We start from the raw sequence: 20,468 nt of genomic DNA, 5'->3' as shown, positions 1-20,468 counted from the left end.
ACATGAAAATAATTGAGATTAGGCTATGTTCACTGTTGTCAGTTACTGGAGGTGTCACCTGATTTATCTCATGATCACAGGATAAACCTCTACTAATCAAGGATTAAACACTTCCGTTCACAGGCTTTATATGCTTCAACAACGTTTCTTTAAACAGGTTCTTGTAATTGTTTCATTTGATTTTGTTATAAGCAGGTGTCCAACCTACACCAGAAGTCAAAAAGAAATAAAATAGCAAACATTTCCAATGATTATTTCCTTTGGATCATTTGATTATTCATACTTTCAACTACCATGTGCCAGCACCACTCTCGATGCTAGGAACAACAGGGAACCAAAAAAAACTCTGTTCACATTTTGGGGAAAGACATACAAATAAATGAGCCAAATAAATTCAGAGAGTAGTATGACAATAATAAAACAGGGTGACATGAGAGCAAACAGAGTGTCGGGTGTTGAGGGAGGGAGTGTGGTTGTTGGGATCTCCAGGAAAGAGCGTGGCGCACTTGAGGAACAGAAATAAGATGGGTATGTCTCAAGGCAGCAAGGGAGAGGAAAGGCTGCGAGGGCAGAGGCTACACAGAGCCAGGCGAGTAGGCCATGAAAGCATTTGAATTTTTAAGTACTAAGGAAATCAATGGAAGGTTTGAAACAAATATGATTAACATTAAAACAAAACCAAAAAACCGCTCTGGCTTCTGTCTGGAGCATGGTCTATGGTGTGTAAGAATGGGGGTGGAAGCCCAGTGAAGAGGCCTGCACTAGCTTGGAGATGAAGGGGCTTGGACTAAGGTAGTGGAATTAGAGACATGGACAGATTGAGGGCTATATTTTGAGTAAGAACCAAAGGCTTAGACACAGTGGTGATGATTTCTGAGGCTCTGGTCTTCAGCGCTGTGTATGTAGAATCAAGTAGAAGACCAGGAGAAACAGATTGGGGGAATGGAACTATCTAGGTGAGTGTACCCAAACAACACAAAACCATAGCTTTGATAAGCAGTGCAGCCAATTAGCTTTTTTAGAAAGAAGCAATTTAAAAACTTTACATAACCCATGATTCTGATTGCTATTATTTTGATAGTCAAAAATAAAATATCAAACGAATCATCTTGTCTTTTGGTCAATTAACAGGAAAGAAACTGAAATAAACATGGTACTAAAATATCAACCAAGAGCTGTCTGTGTTACTGTCCTGGTGAACCCTGGACAATGTTTCAATCTTTATGTTAGTGGCGGTTTCGGTAATAGCAGTACTTCTGAACTTCAATGTCAAGTCCTTAAAACCTCATTTCCTGGCAAACAAATATCAATGGTAACAATACTTTACTGGTAACTACATACTTTAATTTAAAAAATAGTCTATTTACCTAAAGTAGTCTTTCCCATAATATAGTACATATTAATAGATATAAAATGAAAAAATGAATTCGGTAGTCAGGTAAAGTTGGAAAAGACTGGTTTAAGCAAAGGCAAACAGTTTCTTTGCTGTAGGACATACCACTGAAAACTCCAGGAGGACATAAGTAGCCTCATTTCCTAATTTTGACCAGGAAGCCCTACTTACCCTCTCCCCAGCCCATAGACATCTTTTATTAAGTTAATATCTTTTAGGACTAATGATCCATGGGTCAACTCTGGAAAATGTTGACTTGAAATACACCTAATTCCAACTATAAACATATATATATAATTCCAACTCTAAAGTGACTGTGGTCAGAGACCTGCTTTCTAGAGAATGCTGCTCCATTTTGAGGGGAGGTAAATAAGAGGCAGAATAAGGTACTTCTAGCCAAAGTTAAATAAGGTCCTTAACAATCTAGAGAGGGGAGGCTAGCAATAAGTAAAGATCCAAGTGGCAGTAATTGGCTGGTTTGTTGTCACAGAAAGTGCCATCAAATGTCACAGGGCCCTTCTAGAAGAGCCACTGGAGGGACCCAATAGAAGCCCATGAAATGGCTTGCTATGGTAAGAATTTGACCATAAGTAAGGAAAACCTAACGCTGAGTTACTGGGCTCCCAAGATTGTTTCCAGAGACAGGAGAGGGCCTGAGCCCATACTTGGGGTTTAATCAGGCTAGCGATCAGGATTAAAAACCAAGGAGATATGGAGATAAATTTGTCATTAGAACAGGCCTCTCTAGCCCACACTGCCAAATCTTGGGGCATCTCTAAAGCCAGTGTTGAGCTCACAAAGGTGCTCAAATGCGATCTATTTTAGGTTGAATCCAAGCATAGGGCACCAGGAGAAATTCTCTGATCTTGCAAGCATCCTGCTTATTCAGGTCTTCCTAAAAAGAGGATGCAAAACTGGAATGGTTTCTGCTTTGAAGGGGTAAGGACTGAAGAGGAATGGACTGCTCCACCGTCAGTTATACTGGGAGATGCATTTCCTGTGAGGGTCCGTATATGTGCATGCACACACACACGAGTTTTATTGTTCCTTGAGTCTCAATAGTATTTACAAGCCATGTAAAAAAGACTTGACTTGTCCCATGAGCTCTTTCAATGGCACATAAAATCGTAATTTTAAATCTGGGAGGACTTTAAAGACTATGTAGTTCAATAGTCCCTGGGCTTTTGGATTTCACAGACCAGTAACATTTCAAAACAATCTGAGTTCTGACATAGGGTGTCCATCTTTTTATCTTACCCAGAAAGAACAGTGAAACAAACAAAAATAAACCTATCTACTATCATCAGCATTTCCAGGAAATAACCTCAGAACTTAAAAACTAAAATTGGCTTTGTGAAAACTTACTGAACTGCTGGCATTTGGGTATGATGGATATCTTATTTTGTAAAGAAATCCAGAGAGGTAAATAGCTTGTCTGAGATAACATCTGCCTTGAGGCAGAACCGAACTCTTTCCACCACACTGTATGCTTTCCTTGCTCTCACAGATAAATAATGTCAATGTTCCACAGACATATTCTCTGATTTAAGAAAAATGCTTGAAAGTGGGGTACACAGTAGTGAACCATAAACCTGAAAAGTTGTGGGTGGGGGCGGGGTGGGGTGGCTCAGGATTAAATTCACCCATGGAAAGAAAGAGAAAAAGTGATTGAGTGAAAAGAATTTTTAAACACTTACCATGACACAACTACCCAAACTGAGGTGCTGAAGCTCTGAGCAGAAGTTCAAAATGCTGAGCAGCGCAGTTTGCTGCCATCAGGGACCACATCAGAGGCAAACGTGAAAAGTGAAAGAAAGTGAAACAAAGAGAAGAGGTCAATTAGACATTAAAGGCTGTCACTGCTTTTCCTGAAATAGAGCTCAAAACCTACGTTACAGACACCACAAATGCCATTTAATGAGTCCCCAGTGCTCCTGCCATTGATTAGCTTGGAGTCAAGGTAATCATTACAAGTCCCCATGTAAGCCGTCACTTTGTATATGGTTTTGCATGCCCTAAACACACCTATATTCCCTCTGACCTCTCAGTTTATTTCCCAGAGGTAAGCAATTTGGAAGTCTGGTTAGGACTGAACAACGAGACAAGCTAAACAACCCCTCCCTCCAAAACACCCACAGAGGGCTGGTGACACTCTGAAGAACAGAGGCAGCTCTGACATTCGCTGATCAGCTGCAGCCTGATGGAACTGCCAATAGAGTCACCCCAAATCAGGACTGCGCTGGTGACTTTAATGTCAAAGGATTCTCTCTGCTGACAAGGATACCAACAACCATTGAGCACCTGTCACTAGCAACATGCCGACTGAAATATACACAATGTGCACTTTCTAGTCATGTTCCTGCCATTTAAGCCCATCTATCCTGCACAATGAAAACGGTCTCACCACTAAAGAAACTGAAAGGGACGCTACACTGCTCCATAACCACGGTACCTAAAATATTTCTAAACAGTCATAATTTCATTTGATAACATGCTTGCCATGAAAAATTGTCAAAAACAAACAGTGAAAACACTCAAATTTATGGTTTTTCTTTTACAAATTGAGAAAAAGACTATCCAAACTTATGTGGCAAAATTTCTTTCTAAACATTTGAACTAAATCATATCTAACCAATTAAGATGATATGACAGAAACTCTGTTTAATCTGTTACAAGTGATCAGAAACAGAAAAGCATCAGTTGGGAAGGGGATGAAGGAGGTGTCAATGACAATACAGAACATTTGTGCAAACTCTAGATAAGATTCTCATTGAGAAAATAAAGTATTTCAGATAAATAAACTTAGCTAAGGCAAAAATAAAATAATAATAGTTCTAATAGGTCCTAGGGCAATACTGGACTTAAGACTGTTTCCCTGTCAGCATTTCTCTAAATTTAAGCAAAAAATAAATGTCTACTTGATTTTATGCTTAATTTTCAACACAACTTATAATATTTACAAGACAATCCCATGTAGCACTCAGAAATCTGACATTAGACGAGGTATACGCACATAAGTTAATTTTCAGATTCTCCAAACTAAAACTTAGCTATTTTAACTTACTACCAGATGGGAAAATGACGTTAGGTTTGTTTTTATTAAAGTACCAGATCCTTATAACAAGGTTATTTTATAAGATTTTCCCATGAGCAAGATCCAGAACATATTAGAGGATGAAATTAAAACAAAATACACACATTTCATTCATGGAACCTGTTTGGTAATTTGTTTTTAAATTACTTACAATGAAGACTTTGAAACAGACAAACAAGTATAGAGTCTAAAATAATGAACATCCATATAGCCATAACTCAGATTTATCAAATCTTAACATTTTGCCTTCTTTGCTCATCCTTTTCTATTTGTGTACCCCTCCAACCATTCATATACTTCCTCAGAGGTAACGTTTATCTTGACTCAGTGTTTAAAAACATGCTTGAAAATTATGCAAATTTACTATACGTTATGGATCCATAAATAGCATATAATATTATCCCACAGGGTTTTTACATACATGGTATTACAGTGTGCATACACTTCTGCATCTTCCTCAACAGTATCTTTGAGGGATTTGTCCATGTTGATATTCACGGCTTTAGTCCACCAACTTTTTAACTGCTGTATACTATTCTGTTATGCAAATATACAATATACACTCTCATTTGATATTTACTTTAGAGTTTTACCATAACAAAGAATGTTAGACTAAACATTCTCATATGTGCTTCCCATGCATTTATAGAAGAGTATTTCTCTAGAGCACATAGCAGAGGAAGAATTTCCAGGTGTTTAGGTATGCTCTGACTATTCGATTCTGCAAAATAGCTCTCCTGAGTGCTTGTGTCAACTGATGCTCCCACCACAGTGTAAGAATGCTGGGTCCCCACATCTTTGCCACTGTATAGTCTTTTCACCCTTTCTAATGTCTGCCTATCTGATGAGTATGGAGTGGGATAATGTTCATTAGTATGATTACTAATGGGGTTGACGATCTTTGCAAATGTTCATGGGCCACTCATATTTCCTGCTCTAGAAATTGCTTAATCATATGCTTTGCTGATTTTTCCATTAGGCTGTTTCTTCCTTCTTGACCTGTAGGAAGTCTTTTTTATCCTGGATACCAATCTTTGTCAGTTATATCCATTACAAATATCATCTCTAAATCTGAGACTTGTCTTTTTGCTTTGTTTACAGAATCTTCTGAGACACGAAACTTTAGATTTTAATATAGTCACATCAATCTTTTTTTCCCCTTTATGTTTGTACTCTGTTGTCTTTTCTAGAAAGTCCCTCTTTACCCAAAGAAGAATATTCTTCTATTTTTTTTTTAATGACAGCTTTAAAGTTATTTTTTTTACAGTTGGGTTTTTAACCCAACTGGAATTGATTTTTATACATGGTAGGATATCAAATTTAATTTTTTTTCCTTAAGAATAACCACTTGTCCCTGTTCAATTTATTGAAGATTCTACCTTATCCACTGATTTGTGATGCTTCCTGTCAGAAACCAAGTTTCTGTATATGTGTGAGTCTATTTTCTGGGTCATTTTGTTTCACTGGTCTATTTGCTTTTCCCGGCACCAATCCTTCAGTCTTAATTATTATAGTTTGTAATAAGTCTATAATTCTAGTAAGAAAAATATGCTTTCCTCATTCTTCAAAACTCCCTTAGCTGATTCTTGGCCCTTTGTGCTTTCAAATGAATTTTAGAATCACCTTAAAGATTTTAGTTTACCTTTTTAAAAATAATACAAAAAGATTAGGTTTTTCTTCTTCCTCGATATTTTAATTTACTGGCATTTTATCAATTTCTGTGTCATAATTGCTTATTACATCTGATACCTTCTTACGGAATTTTTCTTCTTTTTGAAGAATATTTTTAATAGTTCTCTTCACGAGTGTCCCTGAGTGGCAAAATCTTAACAACAATCACATTTACCAAGTAGCTAATATGTCAGGCACTGCTGTAAATTCTTTATACATATATCTTCATCCTCACAACAACCCTAGTGTTCATATGTTTAATCTTCACAACAACCCTGTTCAGTCGTTTACTCACTCAATAAATCTTTATTGAATGCCTACTATGTGTCAGGCAGTGTCCAGGCACTGGGATACATCAGTAAACAGAGCAGATAATAACCTATAAAGAGATACCATTATTCCCACTACACACAAGGAATTGGAGTCAAGGGAAGGTGAGTAACTTTAGTTTTTATACTTCCCCTGAATCTTGAATGAAAGTTGAGCCAGGCTGAAAACTTTAGGGTAACTATCTTCTCTCATCACTTTGAAAGTATCACTCCATTACTCACTAGCCTCTACTGTTTGGTAAGAAGTCCACTGTCAGTCTAATTGTCTTCTTCTGCAAGGAATGTCTTTTCTCTCTGACAGCTCTTATCCATTTATGTATTATATTCTACAATTTCATCACAAGTATGTCTAGATAAAGATTTACTTTCATTTATTCTGTTTAGTATCCTGAGTGAACACTTGATTTGAAGACTTGCATCGTTCTTCATGAAAGATGAAGATTCTTAACATTTCACTCTTCAATTTTTGCTTCTCTATCATGCCTTCCATTTTTTTTCTTTTGGAACTCCTACTAAATGAACACTGGAGTCTCCTAAGTACCAGTGGCTAGAGCAGTTTAAAAAATATGTCCACAAATTATTCTGTACTTCTTCCTTCCAGAGGTGGAGATTAATTCCTCTCCCTTTGAGTGTGGGCTGGACTTACTTATCTCTAACAAACAGAACAGAGCAGAATGGTATGATGGTATGTTAGGTTATTGTGATGGTTAATTTCATGTGTCTTGAGTGTCATGGCTCACTTGACTGAGCCATGCTGTGCCCGTAGTTTTGTTCAACCATTATTCTGGGTGTTTATAGGAGGGTGTTTTGGGATGGGATTAATATTTAAATCAGTAGGCAGAGTAAAGCAGATTTCTCCATATTGTGGGTGGGCCTCATCCAATCAGTCAAACACCTAAAGAAAACAAAAGGCTGACTCTCCCCCAAGTAACAGAGAATTCTTCCTGCTTCAAACTGGGACATCAGCTTCTCCTGACCTCAGACTGCAACTGAAACATCAGCTCTTCCTGGATCTCAGGTCTGCCAGCCATCAAACTGGAACCACACCATTGGCTCTACTTGTTCTCAGGCCTTCGGACTTGGACTGCACCACACCATTGGCTCTCCTGGGTCCCCAGCTTGCCGACTCACCCTGTAGGACTTGGGACTTGCCAGCTTCCATTATCACATGAGCTAGCTCCTTATAATAAAGCCACACACACACACACACACACACATGTCCTCATTTCTGTTTCTCTGTAGAACTCTAATACGGTTACAAACGGGCTGTGGCTCCTCTTGGGTTCCTCTCTCCTCCAGTGCTCACTCAGGCAAAGTCAGCTGCCATGTCATGAGGACACTCAGGCAGCCAACGGAGAGGCCTATGTAGAAACACTAAAGAGGAACTCTGCCAATAGCCACGTGTGAGCTTGGAAGCTGATCCTTCAGCTGCAGTCAGGCCCTAAGACAACGGCAGCCCCAGCAACAACTTGGCCGCAACCTTATTAGAGACCCCAAGAAAAACTACCCAGCCAAACCGCTCCCAGAATCCTGACCTAAGAAACTGAGTGAGATCATGAACGCAGGATGTTTTAAGCCATTACATTTTGGGGCAATTGATACACAACAATAGATAAATAATACAGTGACTGGCACATAGTAGGCACAATATATTTATTAAAGCAATTGCTATGAGGATTGAGTTTATACATATATATACATAACAAATAAACTACTTCAGTGGTGCCTGACATTCAAAACTTCTACAAATTTAAGTACATTCCTCAGACCTCTCTTCTAATTTAGGAATTCTCTCTATATCCAATTAAGGATTTATGAACTTATTTTTTTTATTACAATGACTGTCATTTATTTCCTAGATTTATTTTACTACTTGTTCTTGCTGTTTTAGCCTATTAATGCTCCATGATTTCTTTTCTCTTTAAAAAGATGCTTTCATTTACTTCTTTGAACTCCCATGTGCCAACCTCACTCTTTTTCTTCTTCCCTGTCTATGGGTCTTGCAGACTGTCCCCATCCAGAACCGGACTTCTATTGAAAGTGCAGTGGTCGTGCTCTGCAGTGGTGCTGGGCATACTGCAGAACCAGAAGGATGCTTGGCTCAGTCTGACCATGAGGTGCGGCCAATGCCAGGTCACTATATACCTTTTGGTATATCTGCCCAGGCCCAAATCCCTCCTTTCTCTCAGATTTCCATCCAACCCCTGGGGTGGCTTGGACAGCCATCCAACACCGTCAGTCTAGCTCTAACCAATTACTCCCATACTGGGACAATGAGATCCTCTTGATATAGTTTGACATTTATTACATGGTGAATCAGTCCTTCTAGTTAAAAATAAGAGTAGGACAAAAAATATTTGTTGTTGAGAACACCATATTAACCTCTTGGACTGTTCCTTAGAGGAGCTGTATCTATTGGTTACTGCCCCTCTTAAAGATTGTATGTAACTTTAAGGCATAGACTTAACTCACTTTTGAATTAAGATTCTCATAATTATACATCTCGAAAACATTTGAGTAAAGGTAGATGTATGCTGGAGGAATTTCAAATTGTAAAAGAGCAACACATGGATACTACACTTAATCAGGCAAATATTTTATAATAACTATAGTCTGCCCATTAAATTGGGAATTAAAGTTCATTTAATAGTAGAGAGAATTATCATTTTTCATTCCCCTCTTAAAGAAGTAACTAACATAGAACAAAGATATGCATGCTGAACAATATCACACATCTTTGCTAAATAAGAGATGGGAGATCAAATGTTGAGACCAAGATATAAGGGGACGGAGGTGATGGCTAAAGGAAACGAGGACGACCTTGGAAGAGATGCTGTGAGGAATGTAACAAGGAGTCAGACAGAGATAAATAAAAGGGCTGACAGGTAGCACTGAGGTGAGCAAGTAGAGGTTAACAGTTTCATGACTTTCTCCAGCAGAGCTCATGATAAGCCAGAGCCTGAGGGTGTACCAAGGTTGGCAGAACAAGGTCCATAGATTGGTATGCAATCTCTCTAAATCCTTTCACCCAGTTTCCTCCTAGAATACCTTTAGGATATCCTTTCTCTATGCTGTTAATATTCAGAATTAAAGTACTGCAATTGACACTAAAACAAAGAGGAGAAACTAACTCTTCATTTCCAGATATAAAAGGGCCTGATTTTGGAGAGACCACAGGCTCAGTGGTTTAGAGGAGAAGTTGGCAAACTACTGCCCACAGGCCAAATCCAGCCCACGGCCTGTTTTTGTAAATAAAGTTTTATTGGAACAAAGGCACACCCATTCATTTATTTTCACACTACACCAGCAGGGATGAGTAGCTGTGACAATGACCATATGGCCTACAAGGCCTAAAAGATTTACTATCTGGCCCTTCGCAAAAATAGTTGGCCCACCTCTGCTTAAGAGAGTAATTCTGCCATAATGAGTACTTGCAGCACTTCTGCACATCTAGAACACACAAATAGGTGCATTAAAGCTACATGATTAAGTGTACTATGAAAAAGGTATTCAGAAATAAAAAGTCAAAAATTTTAGGAACTTCTTATTAAGACCTAAGGTATCTTTTAGATCTCCAAGTCCACACAGATTCTGCTGGTTTGTTTTGTGAAACTGAATAGAAGCACAAGAATAATTCTATAAAATTAAAATACAAGTTTAATAGTTAGAAGCTTTAATAATGGAAGGCAGCAGATTCATTTCAAATGAGTCTGTAATTTTTAAACAAAGGCCAACCTTATTTAAATCTCTGTGGAAAGGAATTCACTAAGAAGTGACTGGATCCATGTTAATTTCTTCTATAGAATTATCAAAACATGCCCTAGGTGAATGCTGGCATCTAGTAGTAGAATATATGATCATAAAGAAAGAATCCTTTTGTATTCCACCTAAAATCTACCTACTAACCCTGTTAAGCAGCTTCAGAATCTAATGGATAACTATAAGTTATAGAGAATTATTATTAATGCCTCTACTTGTTACAAGGAAATCTATTGAGGTGGAAAAAAAAGGTAGAAATTCAAATTTTCATTAACAGCTTTTTAAGAGATACTACCCATAAACATCAGAACCTCCCATCCTCCAGACGTCTAAAGTGCTAAGCAAAAATACTTAATAAAATGATAACTGAGGTTTATTATACTCACATATAAGTTTTAGACAGTCCAGATTTACAGCTTAGTAAGAGTTATATTTATGCATACATTATGTATATTTCAATAACATAGTGAGACCTTGTATAATCAATGTACGCAGTATTCTGTTCACTATTTAACATTAATACAGGTTTATAGTTGTTATAACTAGTTTATGACTCTTTTTGCTCAGTTAAAAATTAATTATTGCTTATCTTTAATAAAGAATGCTTCCTTTAATTATAACACTTAATATAGGAAGGTAGGATTCTAAATCAGCATTCTCCATGCTGAAACATGGTTCCTAGAAAGCATATTAAAGGAACATATAATGAGTTTATATACTACAGACATACGTTAGCTAAAATATAGACTAGTGACATCACCTAAGAACAAACAAATGTACTTTCACTGATCATGATATATTTTAAACACATCAGAGCAATATCTACAAGTAATGAGACCTGATTTTATAAAAGCATATTTGCTAAATGAAAATTCATAAATTTGCATAACAAATACCACCAAAGAAATCCTAAGAACACAATCGCTCAATTATTAGAATTTAAAATACATATATATGTATGGATTTCTCTTTCTGTAATTTTTTTTTTGGTCCCAGTGTTCCAATCTCAATAAATTTGAGGAGGGGAATATAGAATAAAAGTTGAAGCATTTTGAGAACTATTTAAAGTGCTTGAAACTAACTCTATGTAGAAATAATCATCATTCCAAAATGCTTAAATTCAATTACTTTACAGAGATTTGCTCTGAACCATCTACTACAAATTCTTCTCTTTTATACAGTTTAAATATACAATATGGTATAGGTTATGTGCTGATACATAATCATAACTTGAAAATAATATTCTTTTATAGGTTAAACTTTAAGATCAACATTGTGGTGGAAAAGTTAAACTTCTGATTGATCCCTAAAAAGAAAAGGTTAAAGATCATAAATGAACATAAATTAATATAAAGCTCTTACACACGGCTTTAAGGAAAAAAAATGAAAGTTCTCTAAACCTAACTGTAAATGGCTAAAGTTACTCAAGATCACAGACTTAGAAATTTGGCTATATACTACAAGTGTCAGTATAAGGTTCAAATAATTTGTTACATTACAAAAATCCATGTGTATGATAGAATAAAATCTGAGACTAAATCACACACATTCACCTCCCCCTGTAGTCTCATTTCAGAACCCTTTTTACCACGGTAGTGGGTCTCTCCTATAATAATACAGTTGAATACATCTTTGCTCACAAATGACTAAACTGATCGATTTCCATATCAACCCATAATGGATGATGGCAGAGATCTGCAGTCAAAAAGTCATGGCAGTTTGCACACCAGCTAGATTTTACAGTAACCTTATTGACTATCTAAAGGAAGAACTTTTGCTCAGAGGAGTCGGGGTGAACTGTCAACATGTAAGAGGAGTCTGAGGCATATGTTGGTTGGCGCTGTTCATCTAAAGGATGCCCAGCTAAGAGAGTGCACTGGTCCAAAGGTTTTATCTATCTTCTTCCAAAAGCATCTCTTTCCTTCCTGTTAAGATGAAGGTGTCAATCTGTTCTGTGCTGATGCCTTTAAGCATTTAAGGCACATAACTAATTCTCAGTGTTGTCATTCTAAACTCACTAAAGAAGTCTTATAACTAATTTGGTTTCCCTCGTGACATGCTAACAGTACGAGACTGTGTTCATCAGCTCTCTCTAATGAATGGTGTCCTTCCCAGGTAGATGTCTCATACCTGGTTTACTGGTCACAGTCATGAATGTGGATAACGAGTCCGAACTCCAAGAGATGATCACCCTCCCTACCACCACCTCACTGCACTGCCAAGTCAGGCTTCTTGACCCTGACTGAACCACACACTCAGGTCACACACACACACACCTCAACCAAAAGCCTCATATTCCCACCAGAACTTCTATAAAGCCAATCAGGATAGAGAGAAGTACAGATATATTCTTGCCTGGAGACATATCAAAGACTTTTTAAAAGTTTGTTACTTTTAGTATCTGATAGTCAATAAGTTAAATATATTAAAAGTTATTAAAAATCTTAACTCGACTCTATTTAAGAATAATTATTAATATCCTTTTGTTTTATATGTTATCTAGCTAAATTAATCTGTCTGAAATTGACTGTATTTTAGGTGACAGCTAATGACAGCCTGCATTAGTCAACTTAGATGATCAAAGCAGTTTCTTCCTATTTCAATTTCTCCTCTTGGTCTTAGTTAGTTATCAGCACTGGCTCTGTTAGGTGAGAGGCCATCCCTTTCATTTGAGTTTGTTAGCTGTACGGCCTCTATTAAAGGAAAGGCCATGCCTGCTTCTTCTTACCAACATGAATAATGTGTTCTTTAAATCAAATAAGAATGCAGGGACCGGCCTCGTGGCCGAGTGGTTAGTTCGTGCGCTCTGCTTCGGCAGCCCAGGGTTTCACCGGTTTGGATCCTGGATGTGGACCTAGCACTGCTCATCAGGCCATGCTGAGGCAAGGTCCCACATGGCACAACCAGAGGGACCTACAACTAGAATATACAACTATGTACTGGGGGGCTTTGGGGTGAAGAAGAAGCAGCAGAAAAAAAGAAGACTGGCAATAGATGATAGAGCTCAGGTGCCAATCTTTAAAAAGAAAAAAGAATGCACTAAGAAGACTACCATTATCTACGTATCGGGAAGGAAATTCATGGTACTAAATCAAATCATACTGTTTTCAAAAGACAGTTTATATATCTTTTGTAGGAAAGCCCTGGTGCCTTCATCAACAGACAGGATGAAATGAATTTTTACTTATATATCTTCTGCTGAATTACTCTGCCGAATAAACTGGCACCAGAGGAAAAAAAACATGAAGCGAGTTGATATCCAGCAGAAGTAAAGATCAACTACTTTTGTTGTCTGCCAGTTCATGAGGACGAAGGCAGCGGGGTCCTTGAAACTGTCCTCCAGACCTAGCAGGCCAAGTAAACCGTTGCTGAACCATACTTATGGATTACTGTCATATACTAGTCCCCCACAATACCTATAATCAGTTTTCTCACTTCTTCAGATTCTTTCAATTTATGCTCTATCATTCTTGAAGTGAGGCAATCAAAACTGGATGCAGGTGTTCCATTTATAACTCCAACTTTTAAAAAACACTCTTGGTTTCTTGTCTGCTGCTAAGCAACAGAATGACATTCTTACTGAGCAACCTTTCATGTCCCATCTCAACCCCGAATCCAGATTTTTTTTTGCAAACAAAGAATAGGTTAACAGGCTCAAACTTCTAACACTAGTCTAGATTGTCTTAGTATATACACAGGACTTCTCTTAAAGACACGTTTTATGCAATACGCTAAAAAGTTATTCTTATGCCATTCTTACAAGTTGTATTAGTTTACTAGGGCTGCCATAACAAAGAACCACAGATGAGGTGGCTTAAACAATAGAAATTGATTTTTTTCACAATTCTGGAGACTAGAAGCCTGAGATTAAGGCGTCAGCAGGGTTAGTTTCTTCTAAGGCCTCTCCTCTTGGCTTGAAACTAGCTATCTTCTTCAGTTATCTTCATATGGTCTTCCCTCTGTGTGTGTCTGTGTCCTAGCTTCATCTTCTTAAAAGGACACCAGTCATATTGCATTACGGCCCAGGCTACTCACCTCATTTAACCTTAATTAGCCCTTTAAAGAGCCTGTCTCCAAATACAGTCACATGGTGAGGTACTTGGGGTGAGGACTTCAACACATGAATTTTGGGGAGACACAATTCAGCCCATTACACAAGTATTGAAGAGTAGGCTACAGATATATGGCCTTTTAGGGATAAAGGAGAATTATATCTTCTACTTATTTTCAAATGGTTCAGAAAAAAAATCATGCATATAGTAGGGGAATTTACTTTTTATGCAACTTTTCTGTAAGTCTGAAACTATTTCAATATAAAAGGTTTTTCCTTCTAAGTATTTAAAAATCTATTCAATGAGTTAAATTTTCACAGCCCTCCTCATGAAAATACATCATCATATGGTTAAAGAAGTGCCTGCAATCAATGTTTATGATACATAATAAGAATCTTGTGAATGGAGAAAAAGGGACCAAAGGGACTGAGACAAAGTCCTTCTAATCATCATATATCTTACTCTACTATAATGACTTCCTTGTCACGCTGGTAAAAGAAACTAAGTACAATACAACTAAAGTTTCTTTCCCGTCTGTTCCAAGTTGCCATCTTTTGCCTAAAGTGTTGTCTATGTAACCCTAAAAGATCCGCCAAATTCAGTAAAATGGAAATTACCCTATTTACCAACCCATTCCATTAATTACTCTGGGATCACACAGTAAATAGGGCCTAAATCTCAGCTTGAAGGTCATCTCCTCTCAAAAGCTTTCCCAGTACAGACCATTCTCCAACCAAGCACAGATGTGTGGCACTGCCGGCAAGCCTTTGGACTTGACTGTATACCAGTCCACTCTCTCTCTTCAACGTAACAGTACCTCGTTCTTTACCAGGCACATGTTTACTGCTCTGCAACTATTGAACTTCAACAACTGTATACTACTAATGCTGCAAATAGCTTATTTAGTGATTTTTTGGGGGTTGGTGTTATGACACTTGTTCTTTCTCTGATAAAGCGATTTTTTCATTGCAATCCTAAACACATGTAAAGAAAGAAAAAGATCTCATGAGATAAACTAACAAAAGAAATTAAACTATATTTCACTATCTTTTAGGGCTAAAAATTCTGAATACAGTTCAAATATTTTCTTACAAGTTTTTCAAGTTGCCAATCCACTCATTCATCTGCTTAATGTTCAGTACAAAGACAAACTCATCTCATGCTTACTAACTTACCTAATAATGAAAAAATGAATTGATAAGAGATAGCTATCAGTCATTATTTCAACACGAATTTACTGAATATCTACTATATATATTCACTACGGTGAATACCAGACATTAGTCTATGTACTAGATGTAAAGAAGTAAAGAAACATGGTCCCTCTCATTATGGAGTTTACAAGTTAGGAATGAACGTTCCTTTTACCAGAAACAAATCATAATGGTGAAAGAGACAATTCAGTCTAAGTCTCTCTTAGCATATGATGGAAAAGGTACTCCTATTTAGGCAGATTTATAGGAATACTTCACGAATGTGGGAACAACTGTGTAGGACCACGATGAGTAAATCTATACTATCATTTTCACATTTACACATGCCCATCTAATTTATAAAGTGTGAGCATTGTTTTTACATGTATGACCTAACTGGGTCTTCTCAATAGCCTAAGTGATAGGGTTTTTTTTTTTTTTAACAGATAGATAAACTTTTAGCTTAGTATAAGTTACTTACCCAAGCACATAAATCTTTCAAGTTGGGAAAGCCAAGATAAGGACTGAGTTTTATGACTAGGGTCCATGACACAGACTAAATAACAAATATCTTCCCAGTTTTCAACCATCAAATAATGTATCAATCAGATACCCGAACCTCACTGCTAAGCAGTTTTGATCTTAGCTAAAGTCTCAACAAGATCCTACTACTGCTTTCTCTCACTGTAGGATGTTAGCAATAGTATTTCCAAAGCAGTGGAGCTGGAGAGAAAAATCTTCACGAGCTAGGCCAGACCATAAAAGGCTGGGCTTCAAAATTACTGACAATTTTTGAGTGACACCTGGGACTTGTTTTAAGGTTGCTCTCATTTTAGTTTACTACCAAAACAGCAATCAAGCAGTACAAAGGATGTGCACTAGGATACCACCCCGGTTCCTGACAAGGCTACACTTGAGGCTCGGTGGTCAACGTACCAGCCTTGTTGGTAACATCTGTCAGGCAGAGAGAAGCCCAGCGCCTGAGGCCCACTCCCTGTTTCACCACTGGCTCAGGGAGGGGCCACATCAGCATGCCAGGATCCACCCTCTGGCATATAAAGCAATTCTGATCCTCCCATAGTTTCATTCTCCTGGGTTCTCATTTTTATTGAGTTATCAGGCCTGCAATAACCTGGCTATGCCTAACCACTTAAGAACACATTCATATCTTCTTTTTCTTCTCATATATTTCCTTAGAGCAAACAGAGACACTTGAAGTCAAATGCTATTCCTTTGTTTCAAAACAGTTTATAACATCTGAATGTACGGCCAGTGATTACGTGGAAGGTTTAGAGAGAAGCCAGTCCTCTAAATCTTGTCTTCTCCTTCCCCGTGTGCTCTCCTCCACCATCATCATCCAGTGCAGGACCGAAAGGGTGGGTGTACGGAAGGGAGAAGGGGGTGACATGAGGCTTTGCTTAAGTGACAAGGGAGATGTGTACAGATTGTATGAAGACCAGGGCTGTGGCATCTGCTTGTTTCAAAAGAGACCAGCTGATGGTGTTGCCTTCTCCCTTTATTCTCCTGAGTTACTTAGTGCCCACGTGGGAGTCTGATATAGATCTCACAAATGAGAAGATGATAGAAGGGAATAAAGTACAGGCAGAGAGCAGTGAATACAGAGTTTGGAAGCAGAAAAAGTGAACAATGCCTGGGGAAGTTTATTGTAATTTAAAATTTTGCCATTTATATCACTAAAATGATATTATTTTTAATTTTATTATAAGTCAACTGTAGACCAATGAAAATCAATTTTATAAATTTTTCTACATACTCAATGTCAGAAAAATTGTATAGGATAAATTTATAAATGATTTTTACAGTATTTTAGCAAAGGGACTACTAAAAACAAACTTCAATAGGTGGTAACAGAGGATACAACCCAAATTTTAACGCATTCACACAATGATTTTATATCTATATTTAAGCAACTGAGGGAATCTGGAGCTGATGCTCTCTAGACCTAGATACACATATATAGATCTCCACTCTTGAGATATGAAATCTTCTCAATCCTTATAAATCATATTTTTAAAAAATATAATCATATTTCATAAGTTTCTTGAAGTAAATTGAAGAAAATTATGGACTATTTAATGATTCTCTGACAATTAGATCATGTAAATATATGGGATATATTTTTACAAATCATCACAGATTATATTAATTAGCAAGCTACTAAGAAGGTTTCTTAGTTTTTACCCTATTTTTTTCCCAAAGGTTTATTTAATAATTATCTCTGCTACATTTCCTCTTAAAGTTAAATTTAATCAGAAAATTGCTAAATGAGGCATTATCTTGCTCAGAGAATCTTAGACTTTATACTGCAGACCAATAAAATAGTAACTATGCTAGTAAAAAGCAGGTATGGCATAATTTCGAAGGGACAGGCCTAGCCAAGATAAGATAGCTGACAATTTTATACCCACACAAATGGTGAGTCATTTCACCACAGACCAATGAAAACACGGGTTAACACTCCCTTCTAACTGGCATTCAAGGACGGTTGTCCTCTCGTTTTACAAATAAAGAACCAGGGAATTTGACGGACTATGTGACTTAACCTAGATCACTAAGCTGTCACTGGTAGGGCCAGAACTAGAATCAAAGTCTTCTTTCCACGATACCAGGTCGCCAGTTAAACTCTAGCTAAACATTTTGCCCAAAATCAGGAATACTGCATTAAATAGAAGCTCTCATACGCATATACTATCAGGCTTCCATAGATTAGGAAAAAAGCTATGTCTAGAAAAAGGTATCTATTCTTTACCAATTTTACCAATTGGTAAAAAAGCCTATTTTATTTACCAACAAAAAAGGCTATACATTCAGATGGCTTTACAGGTAAACTCTATCTAACAGATAATTCCCATTTATTCAAGTTATTCCAGATCAAAGAAAAAGGTGGAAGTTTCCCAAATCATTTTACTAAGCTTTCATAACCCCAGCCCCAAACTTGATAAAATAGCATGAAAAACCACAGCTCAATTTCCCTTAAAAAGCAGATGTAAAAAGTATTTATGTGTTAACCCTTAAAGAATATTTACTATGAACCATGCACTATTGTGTATATTAAATCATTTAATCCTCACAACAACTCTTTGAGATGCATACTATCATTATCTGCACTTTATAGAAGGGAAAGCTGAAGCACAGGGGGTCAAGAAATATCCTCAAGGTAACACAGTTACTAAGTGATAAAGCTAGAATTCAAATCCAGGCAGTTTGGCTCCAAAATATTAGGAAATTAACCTAGCTACGTATTAAATTTAAAACACATAAGGATTACCCCAGGAACATAAGGACTGTTCAACATAAATTCATATACTAATAAATAAATAGAAGAAAAAAGATGAGTGAGTTAATGGGGGCTTAAAAACTTACAATATACATTTTTGATAAAATAATCAAACAAGAATGATAAAGACTAACTATCAGAAAGCAACATCAAACAACACATAAGATTAGCAAGCCATATGAGGAGTTGTCTATTTAGCTCACTACTTAAGTCCTACTGCTTAGAACAGTGCCTGGCACATATAGGTACTCAAATATTTGTTGTATAAATATTAAAAAAATGAAATATTAAAGACATTCCCACTATATTAGAAATAAGATTGATATACCTGTTGTGACTCTATTATTCCACATTATTTAGGAAGTTCTATCTAATGTAGCAACACTTCAAATACAGCTGTCCCTCGGTATACATTTGGGATTGGTTCCAGGACCCCCACAGATACCAAAATCCATGGATACTCGAGTCTCTTATATAAAATGGCATAGTTTTTGCATATAACCTACACACATACCCCCGTATACTTTACATCATCTTTAGATTACTTATAATACCTAATACAACATAGATGCTATGTAATACTGTATGTTATATTGTATTCTTTAGGAAATAATGACAAGAAAAAAACTCTGTACATGTTAGGACAGACACAACCATCACAGGTCTTTTGATCTATGTTAGGTTGATTCCACAGATGCGAATTCAACCACCGGCTACAGAGAGCCAACTGTATTGTAAAAGGAAGAAAAGTATATTAATTTCCAAATTATATAATTGCATCATCAGAAAATCCAAAAGATAAAAGTAAAAAATTATTAGAAGAATTATAAGCATTCAGTAAGGTGAGCGGATACAAGATAAATATACGAAAACCAAATTTTTATTTACACTAACAATAACCAATTAAAATTAAATAGAAGAGAAAATAGTATCTGAGACTACAAAATGCAAGGGATAAATTTAACCAGAAAGACATAAAACCTAAGTGAAGAAAACTATAACATGCTCTTGGACATAAAACAAGACCTAAATGAACAGACAGGAAGCCTTATTAAAGAGTAAAAGGGAATATAATGAATGTGCTTCTAATAAAATCCTTGCTGAAAAAGATACCTGGAAGAATAATATACAAGGATTTAAAAAAAAAAATCCCAAAACATTTAAAAAGAATAGAGAGAGGAGACTTTCCCTACCACATAATACAACATACTACAAAACTACCATGATGATATTATTACTACTACTGTTATTAGCAGCTCATATTTGTTGACAGTTTACTACGTTCTAGCACCCTCTAAACTACTTTACATGTAATTTAATTCTCATGATGACCCTAGGAGAGCTGTATTTTTACTATCTCCATTCTAGAGGTGAGGAAACTGAAATATTGAGAGGTTGAACACCTTGACCAAGGTAACATTCAAGCCAGACAAGGATTCACTATAATGGAAAAGCCATTGGTTTATCATTTAGGAAAAGTAATTTGGTTATATTATTCATTCGCTTAATAAATATTTATTGAATGGTCAATTTTTACCTAGTACTATTCTAGATGCTGGACACATGGCAATGAAAAAGATAGACAAGGATCCTACCTTCATGAAACTTATATCCCAGTTTAAGAAGACATATAATAGCAAGAAAACAAATAAGATAATTTCAGAGTGATAAAGATTCTA

At 36.7% G+C, this 20,468-nt stretch overlaps 1 protein-coding gene across 2 annotated transcripts in view; it reads right to left on the bottom strand.

The window, feature by feature from the left end:
* FBXL4 (F-box and leucine rich repeat protein 4) overlaps positions 1 to 20,468 on the bottom strand; it is a 66,915-nt gene that overhangs the window by 5,778 nt on the left and 40,669 nt on the right. For both annotated transcript variants that reach the window (XM_046677321.1, XM_046677323.1), the window contains exon 7: positions 3,091 to 3,162. In XM_046677321.1, the coding sequence (XP_046533277.1) occupies positions 3,091 to 3,162 (72 nt within the window). The remainder of the gene's footprint in view (positions 1 to 3,090; positions 3,163 to 20,468) is intronic.

This window comes from Equus quagga, chromosome 11, assembly GCF_021613505.1.
Source record: "Equus quagga isolate Etosha38 chromosome 11, UCLA_HA_Equagga_1.0, whole genome shotgun sequence".
Classification (NCBI taxonomy): domain Eukaryota; kingdom Metazoa; phylum Chordata; class Mammalia; order Perissodactyla; family Equidae; genus Equus; species Equus quagga.
Note: the sequence above shows the minus strand (reverse complement) of the source record. Positions and strands in the feature narration are given on the sequence as shown.